Source organism: Pecten maximus, chromosome 11 (assembly GCF_902652985.1).
Source record: "Pecten maximus chromosome 11, xPecMax1.1, whole genome shotgun sequence".
In the NCBI taxonomy this organism is placed as follows: Eukaryota; Metazoa; Mollusca; class Bivalvia; order Pectinida; family Pectinidae; genus Pecten; species Pecten maximus.
Window position 1 is genome coordinate 37,427,539 of NC_047025.1, and position 16,740 is coordinate 37,444,278.

At 38.4% G+C, this 16,740-nt stretch overlaps 1 protein-coding gene across 1 annotated transcript in view; it reads left to right on the top strand.

Moving 5' to 3' along the window:
• Positions 1–16,740, top strand: part of LOC117338588 (cytochrome P450 CYP12A2-like) — a 49,245-nt gene continuing 32,505 nt past the window's right edge. The window contains exon 1 of the mRNA XM_033899945.1: positions 1–776. Coding sequence (XP_033755836.1) covers positions 1–776 — 776 coding nt within the window. The remainder of the gene's footprint in view (positions 777–16,740) is intronic.

Consider the following 16,740-nt stretch of genomic DNA (forward strand, 5'->3'; position numbering starts at 1 on the left):
ATGGGTTTACCCCCACAGGCCAGTCTCCGTGCCATATTTAATGGCACGGAGGTGGAAGAAGATAAGGAGGTAGATGTGGTCGGAACCTGCGCATCGTTCTGCGATCCAGATACGTATCCTAGTGCTGAGCGTCTTTTAGACCTGCCTAGAGATATGGTTGTCGCTGTGGGACTCCATCCGAAGACGAAGTTTCAGAGCTCCCGAAGCATGGATGACTGTTTCCGTCACTTGCGGAAACTAGTCCAGCATGACCGGATAACCGCAGTTGGAGAGGTTGGACTGGACCACAGTGTACCGATGAGGGACTGGCATGACCAAATGGTACACCTAAAGAAGATCCTACCCTTAGTGACGACCAGGCATGTGCTCGTACTTCACTGCCGTGGTATGAGCCATGACAACGGGACTGAGGTGTACATGCTTCTATTGAGTCTCGTGAGACAGGGAGTGTCGCAGGACCAGAGGATATATCTTCATTGTTTCAATGGAGATAGGTATGTCCTGGACCAATGGACTACGGCATTCCCAAACCTCTACTTGGGATTCACCCGACTCGTAACCTCATTCTCTCCACATCAGTCAGAGGCACTTAGGAAGGCGGAAGAGGGACGGATATTGCTGGAGACCGATGCCCCGTACTTTTCCGTTCGGGGGAGACCATGGTCAGCACCAAACCAGCTATACTCCGTAGCAGAATCTGTGGCAGCTGTACTCCAGATGACCCCAGAGCGACTCCTGGAGATCACCACAGCCAACGCCAGGAAACTATTCCGCCAGTAGGTGAACAGCTAGTTTACCAGGATCCCCACAGGACTAGGATTTTTAATCCTACCAGAAGATCCACGTGCCAGTTCCAGTCAGTCCAGTCAGGATTTCTAATCTTGCCTGAGAGTTCCAGTCAGTCCAGTCAGGATTTCTAATCTTGCCTGAGAGTTCCAGTCAATCCAGTCAGGATTTCTAATCTTGCCTGAGAGTCCAAGTCCAGTCAGGATTTCTAATCTTGTCTGGGAGTTCCAGCGAGTTTCTAACTCTTCCAGTTCAGAGGTTCCATTTGGGGTTTCTAACTCCGTTTAATGGTTCCAGTGGGGTTTCTAACCCTATTCTGCTAATCTGATTATTAGTAGGATTTTCAGATTCCGGTTAGTTCGTCTCAACCTAGAAGTTCAGCTCTACCAACCCAGTGGATTACCCCGGTGCTGCACTCCCCAGGATGGACTAGAGGCTTTCATCATAAGGTTGGGGGGAGTGTAGTGATCGGTGACTTGTATGTGTATACATGTGTGGGTGGTGTGCGAGCTTGACTGTGTGAAGCGTCTGAGGGACCCCGCGCATGCGTAGGAGACATTCGGGTGACAGACCTGCAGACAACTGACAGCTAGCACGGAGCAGAGCGCTATAGATCTACCTACTAGACTATCTACTAAACCGCCTATTTACCCAAGTTCAAGTACTAGGTAAGTGCTTCACTGATGTGATATAGTATCGGGATCAGTATATAATGGCCAGATAATACTGCTGTGTTATAGTATCGGGATCAGTGTATAATGGCCAGATAATACTGATGTGATATAGTATCGGGATCAGTGTATAATGGCCAGATAATACTGATGTGTTATAGTATCGGGATCAGTGTATAATGACCAGATAATACTGATGTGTTATAGTATCGGGATCAGTATATAATGGCCAGATAATACTGCTGTGATATAGTATCGGGATCAGTGTATAATGGCCAGATAATACTGATGTGATATAGTATCGGGATCAGTGTATAATGGCCAGATAATACTGATGTGTTATAGTATCGGGATCAGTGTATAATGGCCAGATAATACTGATGTGTTATAGTATCGGGATCAGTGTATAATGGCCAGATAATACTGCTGTGTTATAGTATCGGGATCAGTGTATAATGGCCAGATAATACTGATGTGATATAGTATCGGGATCAGTGTATAATGGCCAGATAATACTGCTGTGTTATAGTATCGGGATCAGTGTATAATGGCCAGATAATACTGCTGTGTTATAGTATCGGGATCAGTGTATAATGGCCAGATAATACTGATGTGTTATAGTATCGGGATCAGTGTATAATGGCCAGATAATACTGATGTGTTATAGTATCGGGATCAGTGTATAATGGCCAGATAATACTGCTGTGATATAGTATCGGGATCAGTATATAATGGCCAGATAATACTGCTGTGTTATAGTATCGGGATCAGTGTATAATGGCCAGATAATACTGCTGTGATATAGTATCGGGATCAGTATATAATGGCCAGATAATACTGATGTGTTATAGTATCGGGATCAGTGTATAATGGCCAGATAATACTGCTGTGATATAGTATCGGGATCAGTGTATAATGGCCAGATAATACTGCTGTGTTATAGTATCGGGATCAGTGTATAATGGCCAGATAATACTGCTGTGTTATAGTATCGGGATCAGCGTATAATGGCCAGATAATACTGATGTGATATAGTATCGGGATCAGTGTATAATGGCCAGATAATACTGATGTGATATAGTATCGGGATCAGTATATAATGGCCAGATAATACTGCTGTGTTATAGTATCGGGATCAGTATATAATGGCCAGATAATACTGCTGTGTTATAGTATCGGGATCAGTGTATAATGGCCAGATAATACTGATGTGTTATAGTATCGGGATCAGTGTATAATGGCCAGATAATACTGCTGTGTTATAGTATCGGGATCAGTGTATAATGGCCAGATAATACTGATGTGTTATAGTATCGGGATCAGTGTATAATGGCCAGATAATACTGATGTGTTATAGTATCGGGATCAGTATATAATGGCCAGATAATACTGATGTGTTATAGTATCGGGATCAGTGTATAATGGCCAGATAATACTGATGTGATATAGTATCGGGATCAGTGTATAATGACCAGATAATACTGATGTGTTATAGTATCGGGATCAGTGTATAATGGCCAGATAATACTGATGTGATATAGTATCGGGATCAGTGTATAATGGCCAGATAATACTGATGTGATATAGTATCGGGATCAGTGTATAATGGCCAGATAATACTGATGTGTTATAGTATCGGGATCAGTGTATAATGACCAGATAATACTGCTGTGATATAGTATCGGGATCAGTATAATGGCCAGATAATACTGATGTGTTATAGTATCGGGATCAGTGTATAATGGCCAGATAATACTGCTGTGTTATAGTATCGGGATCAGTATATAATGGCCAGATAATACTGCTGTGTTATAGTATCGGGATCAGTGTATAATGGCCAGATAATACTGCTGTGATATAGTATCGGGATCAGTATATAATGGCCAGATAATACTGATGTGATATAGTATCGGGATCAGTGTATAATGGCCAGATAATACTGATGTGTTATAGTATCGGGATCAGTGTATAATGGCCAGATAATACTGCTGTGTTATAGTATCGGGATCAGTGTATAATGGCCAGATAATACTGATGTGATATAGTATCGGGATCAGTGTATAATGGCCAGATAATACTGCTGTGTTATAGTATCGGGATCAGTATATAATGGCCAGATAATACTGATGTGTTATAGTATCGGGATCAGTGTATAATGGCCAGATAATACTGATGTGTTATAGTATCGGGATCAGTGTATAATGACCAGATAATACTGATGTGTTATAGTATCGGGATCAGTGTATAATGGCCAGATAATACTGCTGTGATATAGTATCGGGATCAGTGTATAATGACCAGATAATACTGCTGTGATATAGTATCGGGATCAGTGTATAATGGCCAGATAATACTGATGTGATATAGTATCGGGATCAGTATATAATGGCCAGATAATACTGCTGTGTTATAGTATCGGGATCAGTGTATAATGGCCAGATAATACTGCTGTGTTATAGTATCGGGATCAGTATATAATGGCCAGATAATACTGCTGTGATATAGTATCGGGATCAGTGTATAATGGCCAGATAATACTGCTGTGATATAGTATCGGGATCAGTATATAATGGCCAGATAATACTGCTGTGATATAGTATCGGGATCAGTGTATAATGGCCAGATAATACTGCTGTGATATAGTATCGGGATCAGTGTATAATGGCCAGATAATACTGCTGTGTTATAGTATCGGGATCAGTATATAATGGCCAGATAATACTACTGTGTTATAGTATCGGGATCAGTGTATAATGGCCAGATAATACTGATGTGTTATAGTATCGGGATCAGTATATAATGGCCAGATAATACTGCTGTGATATAGTATCGGGATCAGTATATAATGGCCAGATAATACTGCTGTGATATAGTATCGGGATCAGTATATAATGGCCAGATAATACTGATGTGTTATAGTATCGGGATCAGTGTATAATGGCCAGATAATACTGATGTGATATAGTATCGGGATCAGTATATAATGGCCAGATAATACTGCTGTGATATAGTATCGGGATCAGTGTATAATGGCCAGATAATACTGCTGTGTTATAGTATCGGGATCAGTGTATAATGGCCAGATAATACTGATGTGTTATAGTATCGGGATCAGTGTATAATGGCCAGATAATACTGCTGTGATATAGTATCGGGATCAGTGTATAATGGCCAGATAATACTGCTGTGATATAGTATCGGGATCAGTGTATAATGGCCAGATAATACTGCTGTGATATAGTATCGGGATCAGTGTATAATGGCCAGATAATACTGATGTGATATAGTATCGGGATCAGTATATAATGGCCAGATAATACTGCTGTGTTATAGTATCGGGATCAGTGTATAATGGCCAGATAATACTGATGTGTTATAGTATCGGGATCAGTATATAATGGCCAGATAATACTGCTGTGATATAGTATCGGGATCAGTATATAATGGCCAGATAATACTGATGTGATATAGTATCGGGATCAGTGTATAATGGCCAGATAATACTGATGTGTTATAGTATCGGGATCAGTGTATAATGGCCAGATAATACTGATGTGATATAGTATCGGGATCAGTGTATAATGGCCAGATAATACTGATGTGTTATAGTATCGGGATCAGTGTATAATGGCCAGATAATACTGATGTGTTATAGTATCGGGATCAGTGTATAATGGCCAGATAATACTGCTGTGATATAGTATCGGGATCAGTGTATAATGGCCAGATAATACTGATGTGATATAGTATCGGGATCAGTGTATAATGGCCAGATAATACTGATGTGTTATAGTATCGGGATCAGTGTATAATGGCCAGATAATACTGCTGTGTTATAGTATCGGGATCAGTGTATAATGGCCAGATAATACTGATGTGTTATAGTATCGGGATCAGTGTATAATGGCCAGATAATACTGATGTGATATAGTATCGGGATCAGTGTATAATGGCCAGATAATACTGCTGTGTTATAGTATCGGGATCAGTATATAATGGCCAGATAATACTGCTGTGTTATAGTATCGGGATCAGTAGTATAATGGCCAGATAATACTGATGTGATATAGTATCGGGATCAGTGTATAATGGCCAGATAATACTGATGTGATATAGTATCGGGATCAGTATATAATGGCCAGATAATACTGATGTGTTATAGTATCGGGATCAGTGTATAATGGCCAGATAATACTGCTGTGTTATAGTATCGGGATCAGTATATAATGACCAGATAATACTGCTGTGTTATAGTATCGGGATCAGTGTATAATGGCCAGATAATACTGATGTGATATAGTATCGGGATCAGTGTATAATGGCCAGATAATACTGCTGTGTTATAGTATCGGGATCAGTATATAATGGCCAGATAATACTGATGTGATATAGTATCGGGATCAGTATATAATGGCCAGATAATACTGATGTGATATAGTATCGGGATCAGTATATAATGGCCAGATAATACTGATGTGTTATAGTATCGGGATCAGTATATAATGGCCAGATAATACTGATGTGATATAGTATCGGGATCAGTGTATAATGGCCAGATAATACTGATGTGTTATAGTATCGGGATCAGTATATAATGGCCAGATAATACTGCTGTGATATAGTATCGGGATCAGTATATAATGGCCAGATAATACTGATGTGATATAGTATCGGGATCAGTGTATAATGGCCAGATAATACTGCTGTGATATAGTATCGGGATCAGTGTATAATGGCCAGATAATACTGATGTGTTATAGTATCGGGATCAGTGTATAATGGCCAGATAATACTGATGTGATATAGTATCGGGATCAGTGTATAATGGCCAGATAATACTGCTGTGTTATAGTATCGGGATCAGTGTATAATGGCCAGATAATACTGATGTGTTATAGTATCGGGATCAGTGTATAATGGCCAGATAATACTGCTGTGTTATAGTATCGGGATCAGTGTATAATGGCCAGATAATACTGATGTGTTATAGTATCGGGATCAGTGTATAATGGCCAGATAATACTGATGTGTTATAGTATCGGGATCAGTATATAATGGCCAGATAATACTGCTGTGTTATAGTATCGGGATCAGTGTATAATGGCCAGATAATACTGCTGTGATATAGTATCGGGATCAGTGTATAATGGCCAGATAATACTGCTGTGATATAGTATCGGGATCAGTATATAATGGCCAGATAATACTGATGTGTTATAGTATCGGGATCAGTGTATAATGGCCAGATAATACTGCTGTGTTATAGTATCGGGATCAGTGTATAATGGCCAGATAATACTGCTGTGGTATAGTATCGGGATCAGTGTATAATGGCCAGATAATACTGATGTGATATAGTATCGGGATCAGTGTATAATGGCCAGATAATACTGATGTGTTATAGTATCGGGATCAGTGTATAATGGCCAGATAATACTGCTGTGTTATAGTATCGGGATCAGTGTATAATGGCCAGATAATACTGCTGTGTTATAGTATCGGGATCAGTGTATAATGGCCAGATAATACTGCTGTGATATAGTATCGGGATCGTTATAGTATCGGGATCAGTATATAATGGCCAGATAATACTGATGTGTTATAGTATCGGGATCAGTGTATAATGGCCAGATAATACTGATGTGTTATAGTATCGGGATCAGTATATAATGGCCAGATAATACTGATGTGTTATAGTATCGGGATCAGTATATAATGGCCAGATAATACTGCTGTGATATAGTATCGGGATCAGTGTATAATGGCCAGATAATACTGCTGTGTTATAGTATCGGGATCAGTATATAATGGCCAGATAATACTGATGTGTTATAGTATCGGGATCAGTATATAATGGCCAGATAATACTGATGTGTTATAGTATCGGGATCAGTATATAATGGCCAGATAATACTGATGTGTTATAGTATCGGGATCAGTGTATAATGGCCAGATAATACTGATGTGTTATAGTATCGGGATCAGTGTATAATGGCCAGATAATACTGCTGTGTTATAGTATCGGGATCAGTGTATAATGGCCAGATAATACTGATGTGTTATAGTATCGGGATCAGTGTATAATGGCCAGATAATACTGCTGTGATATAGTATCGGGATCAGTATATAATGGCCAGATAATACTGCTGTGATATAGTATCGGGATCAGTGTATAATGGCCAGATAATACTGATGTGTTATAGTATCGGGATCAGTGTATAATGGCCAGATAATACTGCTGTGATATAGTATCGGGATCAGTATATAATGGCCAGATAATACTGCTGTGATATAGTATCGGGATCAGTATATAATGGCCAGATAATACTGCTGTGTTATAGTATCGGGATCAGTGTATAATGGCCAGATAATACTGATGTGATATAGTATCGGGATCAGTGTATAATGGCCAGATAATACTGCTGTGATATAGTATCGGGATCAGTGTATAATGGCCAGATAATACTGCTGTGTTATAGTATCGGGATCAGCGTATAATGGCCAGATAATACTGCTGTGATATAGTATCGGGATCAGTGTATAATGGCCAGATAATACTGATGTGTTATAGTATCGGGATCAGTGTATAATGGCCAGATAATACTGATGTGATATAGTATCGGGATCAGTGTATAATGGCCAGATAATACTGATGTGTTATAGTATCGGGATCAGTGTATAATGACCAGATAATACTGCTGTGTTATAGTATCGGGATCAGTGTATAATGGCCAGATAATACTGATGTGTTATAGTATCGGGATCAGTGTATAATGGCCAGATAATACTGATGTGTTATAGTATCGGGATCAGTGTATAATGGCCAGATAATACTGATGTGTATAGTATCGGGATCAGTAGTATAATGGCCAGATAATACTGATGTGATATAGTATCGGGATCAGTGTATAATGGCCAGATAATACTGCTGTGATTATAGTATCGGGATCAGTGTATAATGGCCAGATAATACTGATGTGTTATAGTATCGGGATCAGTGTATAATGGCCAGATAATACTGCTGTGTTATAGTATCGGGATCAGTGTATAATGGCCAGATAATACTGATGTGTTATAGTATCGGGATCAGTGTATAATGGCCAGATAATACTGATGTGTTATAGTATCGGGATCAGTGTATAATGGCCAGATAATACTGCTGTGATATAGTATCGGGATCAGTGTATAATGGCCAGATAATACTGCTGTGATATAGTATCGGGATCAGTGTATAATGGCCAGATAATACTGCTGTGTTATAGTATCGGGATCAGTAGTATAATGGCCAGATAATACTGATGTGTTATAGTATCGGGATCAGTGTATAATGGCCAGATAATACTGCTGTGTTATAGTATCGGGATCAGTGTATAATGGCCAGATAATACTGATGTGATATAGTATCGGGATCAGTGTATAATGGCCAGATAATACTGCTGTGATATAGTATCGGGATCAGTGTATAATGGCCAGATAATACTGCTGTGTTATAGTATCGGGATCAGTGTATAATGGCCAGATAATACTGCTGTGTTATAGTATCGGGATCAGTGTATAATGGCCAGATAATACTGCTGTGATATAGTATCGGGATCAGTATATAATGGCCAGATAATACTGCTGTGTTATAGTATCGGGATCAGTATATAATGGCCAGATAATACTGATGTGATATAGTATCGGGATCAGTGTATAATGGCCAGATAATACTGCTGTGTTATAGTATCGGGATCAGTATATAATGGCCAGATAATACTGCTGTGATATAGTATCGGGATCAGTGTATAATGGCCAGATAATACTGATGTGTTATAGTATCGGGATCAGTATATAATGGCCAGATAATACTGATGTGTTATAGTATCGGGATCAGTATATAATGGCCAGATAATACTGCTGTGATATAGTATCGGGATCAGTGTATAATGGCCAGATAATACTGCTGTGTTATAGTATCGGGATCAGTGTATAATGGCCAGATAATACTGATGTGATATAGTATCGGGATCAGTATATAATGGCCAGATAATACTGCTGTGATATAGTATCGGGATCAGTGTATAATGGCCAGATAATACTGCTGTGTTATAGTATCGGGATCAGTGTATAATGGCCAGATAATACTGCTGTGTTATAGTATCGGGATCAGTATATAATGGCCAGATAATACTGATGTGTTATAGTATCGGGATCAGTGTATAATGGCCAGATAATACTGATGTGTTATAGTATCGGGATCAGTATATAATGGCCAGATAATACTGCTGTGATATAGTATCGGGATCAGTGTATAATGGCCAGATAATACTGATGTGATATAGTATCGGGATCAGTGTATAATGGCCAGATAATACTGATGTGTTATAGTATCGGGATCAGTATATAATGGCCAGATAATACTGCTGTGTTATAGTATCGGGATCAGTATATAATGGCCAGATAATACTGCTGTGTTATAGTATCGGGATCAGTGTATAATGGCCAGATAATACTGATGTGTTATAGTATCGGGATCAGTATATAATGGCCAGATAATACTGCTGTGTTATAGTATCGGGATCAGTGTATAATGGCCAGATAATACTGATGTGTTATAGTATCGGGATCAGTATATAATGGCCAGATAATACTGCTGTGTTATAGTATCGGGATCAGTGTATAATGGCCAGATAATACTGATGTGATATAGTATCGGGATCAGTGTATAATGGCCAGATAATACTGATGTGTTATAGTATCGGGATCAGTGTATAATGGCCAGATAATACTGATGTGTTATAGTATCGGGATCAGTATATAATGGCCAGATAATACTGATGTGTTATAGTATCGGGATCAGTGTATAATGGCCAGATAATACTGATGTGTTATAGTATCGGGATCAGTATATAATGGCCAGATAATACTGCTGTGATATAGTATCGGGATCAGTATATAATGGCCAGATAATACTGATGTGTTATAGTATCGGGATCAGTGTATAATGGCCAGATAATACTGCTGTGATATAGTATCGGGATCAGTGTATAATGGCCAGATAATACTGCTGTGATATAGTATCGGGATCAGTGTATAATGGCCAGATAATACTGCTGTGATTATAGTATCGGGATCAGTGTATAATGGCCAGATAATACTGATGTGTTATAGTATCGGGATCAGTGTATAATGGCCAGATAATACTGATGTGTTATAGTATCGGGATCTGCTGTGTTATAGTATCGGGATCAGTGTATAATGGCCAGATAATACTGCTGTGTTATAGTATCGGGATCAGTGTATAATGGCCAGATAATACTGATGTGTTATAGTATCGGGATCAGTGTATAATGGCCAGATAATACTGATGTGTTATAGTATCGGGATCAGTGTATAATGGCCAGATAATACTGATGTGATATAGTATCGGGATCAGTGTATAATGGCCAGATAATACTGATGTGTTATAGTATCGGGATCAGTGTATAATGGCCAGATAATACTGCTGTGATATAGTATCGGGATCAGTGTATAATGGCCAGATAATACTGATGTGATATAGTATCGGGATCAGTGTATAATGGCCAGATAATACTGCTGTGATATAGTATCGGGATCAGTGTATAATGGCCAGATAATACTGATGTGTTATAGTATCGGGATCAGTATATAATGGCCAGATAATACTGATGTGTTATAGTATCGGGATCAGTGTATAATGGCCAGATAATACTGCTGTGTTATAGTATCGGGATCAGTATATAATGGCCAGATAATACTGCTGTGTTATAGTATCGGGATCAGTATATAATGGCCAGATAATACTGATGTGTTATAGTATCGGGATCAGTATATAATGGCCAGATAATACTGATGTGTTATAGTATCGGGATCAGTATATAATGGCCAGATAATACTGATGTGATATAGTATCGGGATCAGTGTATAATGGCCAGATAATACTGATGTGATATAGTATCGGGATCAGTGTATAATGGCCAGATAATACTGCTGTGTTATAGTATCGGGATCAGTGTATAATGGCCAGATAATACTGATGTGTTATAGTATCGGGATCAGTGTATAATGGCCAGATAATACTGATGTGTTATAGTATCGGGATCAGTGTATAATGGCCAGATAATACTGCTGTGTTATAGTATCGGGATCAGTGTATAATGGCCAGATAATACTGCTGTGTTATAGTATCGGGATCAGTGTATAATGGCCAGATAATACTGATGTGATATAGTATCGGGATCAGTGTATAATGGCCAGATAATACTGATGTGATATAGTATCGGGATCAGTGTATAATGGCCAGATAATACTGATGTGATATAGTATCGGGATCAGTGTATAATGGCCAGATAATACTGCTGTGATATAGTATCGGGATCAGTGTATAATGGCCAGATAATACTGATGTGTTATAGTATCGGGATCAGTGTATAATGGCCAGATAATACTGATGTGATATAGTATCGGGATCAGTGTATAATGGCCAGATAATACTGCTGTGTTATAGTATCGGGATCAGTATATAATGGCCAGATAATACTGCTGTGTTATAGTATCGGGATCAGTGTATAATGGCCAGATAATACTGATGTGATATAGTATCGGGATCAGTGTATAATGGCCAGATAATACTGCTGTGTTATAGTATCGGGATCAGTGTATAATGGCCAGATAATACTGATGTGTTATAGTATCGGGATCAGTGTATAATGGCCAGATAATACTGCTGTGATATAGTATCGGGATCAGTGTATAATGGCCAGATAATACTGCTGTGATATAGTATCGGGATCAGTGTATAATGGCCAGATAATACTGATGTGTTATATTATCGGGATCAGTGTATAATGACCAGATAATACTGCTGTGTTATAGTATCGGGATCAGCGTAGTATGGCCAGATAATACTGCTGTGATATACATGTAACTTAATTGTTACTGACAGACCTTTGTGATAATATAGAATGTATCATTACTGTGTACTGTGATACTGACTGGCCGATATACGTTATTCAGGATATAAATGTTGTGTCATCTAAATATACGACATTCAGGTGTAAATGTAGTGTCATCTAAATATACGACATTCAGAATGTAAATGTGTCATCACGATATACGTCGATATACATTCAGCTTCAGAATGTAAATGCTGCATGGCCAAGATCGACAATTCAGAATGTAAATGCTGCATGGCCAAGATCGACAATTCAGAATGTAAATGCTGCATGGCCAAGATCGACAATTCAGAATGTAAATGCTGCATGGCCAAGATCGACAATTCAGAATGTAAATGTTGTGTCATCACGATATACGTCGATATACATTCAGCTTCAGAATGTAAATGCTGCATGGCCAAGATCGACAATTCAGAATGTAAATGTTGTGTCATCACGATATACGTCGATATACATTCAGCTTCAGAATGTAAATGCTGCATGGCCAAGATCGACAATTCAGAATGTAAATGTTGTGTCATCACGATATACGTCGATATACATTCAGCTTCAGAATGTAAATGCTGCATGGCCAAGATCGACAATTCAGAATGTAAATGTTGTGTCATCACGATATACGTCGATATACATTCAGCTTCAGAATGTAAATGCTGCATGGCCAAGATCGACAATTCAGAATGTAAATGTTGTGTCATCACGATATACGTCGATATACATTCAGCTTCAGAATGTAAATGCTGCATGGCCAAGATCGACAATTCAGAATGTAAATGTTGTGTCATCACGATATACGTCGATATACATTCAGCTTCAGAATGTAAATGCTGCATGGCCAAGATCGACAATTCAGAATGTAAATGTTGTGTCATCACGATATACGTCGATATACATTCAGCTTCAGAATGTAAATGCTGCATGGCCAAGATCGACAATTCAGAATGTAAATGCTGCATGGCCAAGATCGACAATTCAGAATGTAAATGCTGTGCAAGCTCGACATACGACGTTTAGAATCCATAATGTTAATGTCTGTCAAGGTCGACATCCGACATTTAACAATTAGAATGTGCATTCGCCCTTCACTGAATGTCGCCACACTATAGAGCTATAGAACAGGATTTGATATCCTCGCCTTTTACTTGTTGTTTTGATATAATGACTGTATAATACATAAACACGAAAATAGAAACCAACTCGAACTACCTTCTGATAACCTACTGACCGTGTACTTTAAGCAGTTGCCATTGATCTTTGTCGGCCTGGGGTGAGAAAAAAGCGCATATGATAGGTTTTTAAATCATTCCTGACTTATATAAAGGTCATTGACTTAGTTATTTACCTTGAGCTAGACAGCTCCGGGATTGAGTGTCTGATACACACCGATACAGTATGGCTGTCCCGACAGTAAGGTAACATATAACCTCCTATATTTACTGTTTTTCCTATCTAAATGTACTTACTTCACTGTGAATTGTAGTTACTCACTTGTCACCTGCATGTAATCTTTTAGGACTTGCTCATTTTAAATGCCGATGTTCGCTGTTATAGTTTAAGACGATTTATTAGAATATATTTATGTGAAATAACGGCTACTAGTTGTATGCTAAGAACTATTGACATTATGGTATCTATGTTCCAACACTCAGATATATCATCCATTTATTCATACTTAATATGTTTGATATACCTACGAAGAATGAGTTTGCCAGATATGCTAATGTGTAATACAAAATACACGTTTTACTGCTTGGATTTATAATGTTCATGTGCTTCCGTGTGGAACTATATTTATGTCAAGTATGTATATACAAATGTATGTCAAACCTCCCGACGTGAGACAAAATTTCCATGCATGTTTTCGTAAATATATATAAAATATTAGAAAGCGACCGGAATCGACAGAATATGGTGTGTGGTATTGACAAAACATGTAGGTGTGAACATTACCGGAATATGGTGTGTGGTATTGACAAAACATGTAGGTGTGAACATTACCGGAATATGGTGTGTGGTATTGACAAAACATGTAGAAGGTGTGAACATTACCGGAATATGGTGTGTAGTATTGACAAAACATGTATAAGGTGTGAACATTACCGGAATATGGTGTGTAGTATTGACAAAACATGTATAAGGTGTGAACATTACCAGAATATGGTGTGTAGTATTGACAAAACATGTATAAGGTGTGAACATTACCGGAATATGGTGTGTAGTATTGACAAAACATGTATAAGGTGTGAACATCACCGGAATATGGTGTGTAGTATTGACAAAACATGTATAAGGTTTGAACATCACCGGAATATGGTGTGTAGTATTGAAGGTGTGAACATTACCGGAATATGGTGTGTGGTATTGACAAAACATGTATAAGGTGTGAACATCACCGGAATATGGTGTGTAGTATTGAAGGTGTGAACATTACCGGAATATGGTGTGTGGTATTGACAAAACATGTAGAAGGTGTGAACATTACCGGAATATGGTGTGTGGTATTGACAAAACATGAAGAAGGTGTGAACATTACCAGAATATGGTGTGTGGTATTGACAAAACATGAAGAAGGTGTGAACATTACCAGAATATGGTGTGTGGTATTGACAAAACATGAAGAAGGTGTGAACATTACCGGAATATGGTGTGTGGTATTGACAAAACATGTAGAAGGTGTGAACATTACCGGAATATGGTGTGTGGTATTGACAAAACATGAAGAAGGTGTGAACATTACCGGAATATGGTGTGTGGTATTGACAAAACATGAAGAAGGTGTGAACATTACCGGAATATGGTGTGTGGTATTGACAAAACATGTAGAAGGTGTGAACATTACCGGAATATGGTGTGTGGTATTGACAAAACATGAAGAAGGTGTGAACATTACCAGAATATGGTGTGTGGTATTGACAAAACATGAAGAAGGTGTGAACATTACCGGAATATGGTGTGTGATATTGACAAAACATGTAGGTGTGAACATTACCAGAATATGGTTTGTGATATTGACAAAACATGTAGGTGTGAACATTACCAGAATATGGTGTGTGGTATTGACAAAACATGTATAAGGTGTGAACATTACCGGAATATGGTGTGTGATATTGACAAAACATGTAGGTGTGAACATTACCAGAATATGGTGTGTGGTATTGACAAAACATGTAGAAGGTGTGAACATTACCGGAATATGGTGTGTAGTATTGACAAAACATGTAGAAGGTGTGAACATTACCGGAATATGGTGTGTAGTATTGACAAAACATGTATAAGGTACGAACATTACCGGAATATGGTGTGTAGTATTGACAAACATGTAGGGGTGAACATTACCGGAATATGGTGTGTGGTATTGACAAAACATGTATAAGGTACGAACATTACCGGAATATGGTGTGTAGTATTGACAAACATGTATAAGGTACGAACATTACCGGAATATGGTGTGTGGTATTGACAAAACATGTATAAGGTACGAACATTACCGGAATATGGTGTGTAGTATTGACAAACATGTAGGGGTGAACATTACCGGAATATGGTGTGTAGTATTGACAAAACATGTAGGTGTGAACATTACCGGAATATGGTGTGTGGTATTGACAAAACATGTATAAGGTGTGAACATTACCGGAATATGGTGTGTGGTATTGACAAAACATGTAGAAGGCGTGAACATTACCAGAACATGGTGTGTGGTATTGACAGAACATGTAGAAGGTGTGAACATTACCGGAATATGGTGTGTAGTATTGACAAAACATGTAGAAGGTGTGAACATTACCGGAATATGGTGTGTGGTATTGACAAAACATGTATAAGGTGTGAACATTACCGGAATATGGTGTGTAGTATTGACAAAACATGTAGGTGTGAACATTACCGGAATATGGTGTGTAATATTGACAGAACATGTAGAAGGTGTGAACATTACCGGAATATGGTGTGTAGTATTGACAAAACATGTAGAAGGTGTGAACATTACCGGAATATGGTGTGTAGTAATGACAAAACATGAAGAAGGTGTGAACATTACCGGAATATGGTGTGTAGTATTGACAAAATATGAAGAAGGTGTGAACATTACAGGAATATGGTGTGTGATATTGACAAAACATGTAGGTGTGAACATTACCAGAATATGGTGTGTGGTATTGACAAAACATGTAGAAGGTGTGAACATTACCGGAATATGGTGTGTGGTATTGACAAAACATGAAGAAGGTGTGAACATTACCGGAATATGGTGTGTGGTATTGACAAAACATGTAGGTGTGAACATTACCAGAATATGGTGTGTGGTATTGACAAAACATGTAGAAGGTGTG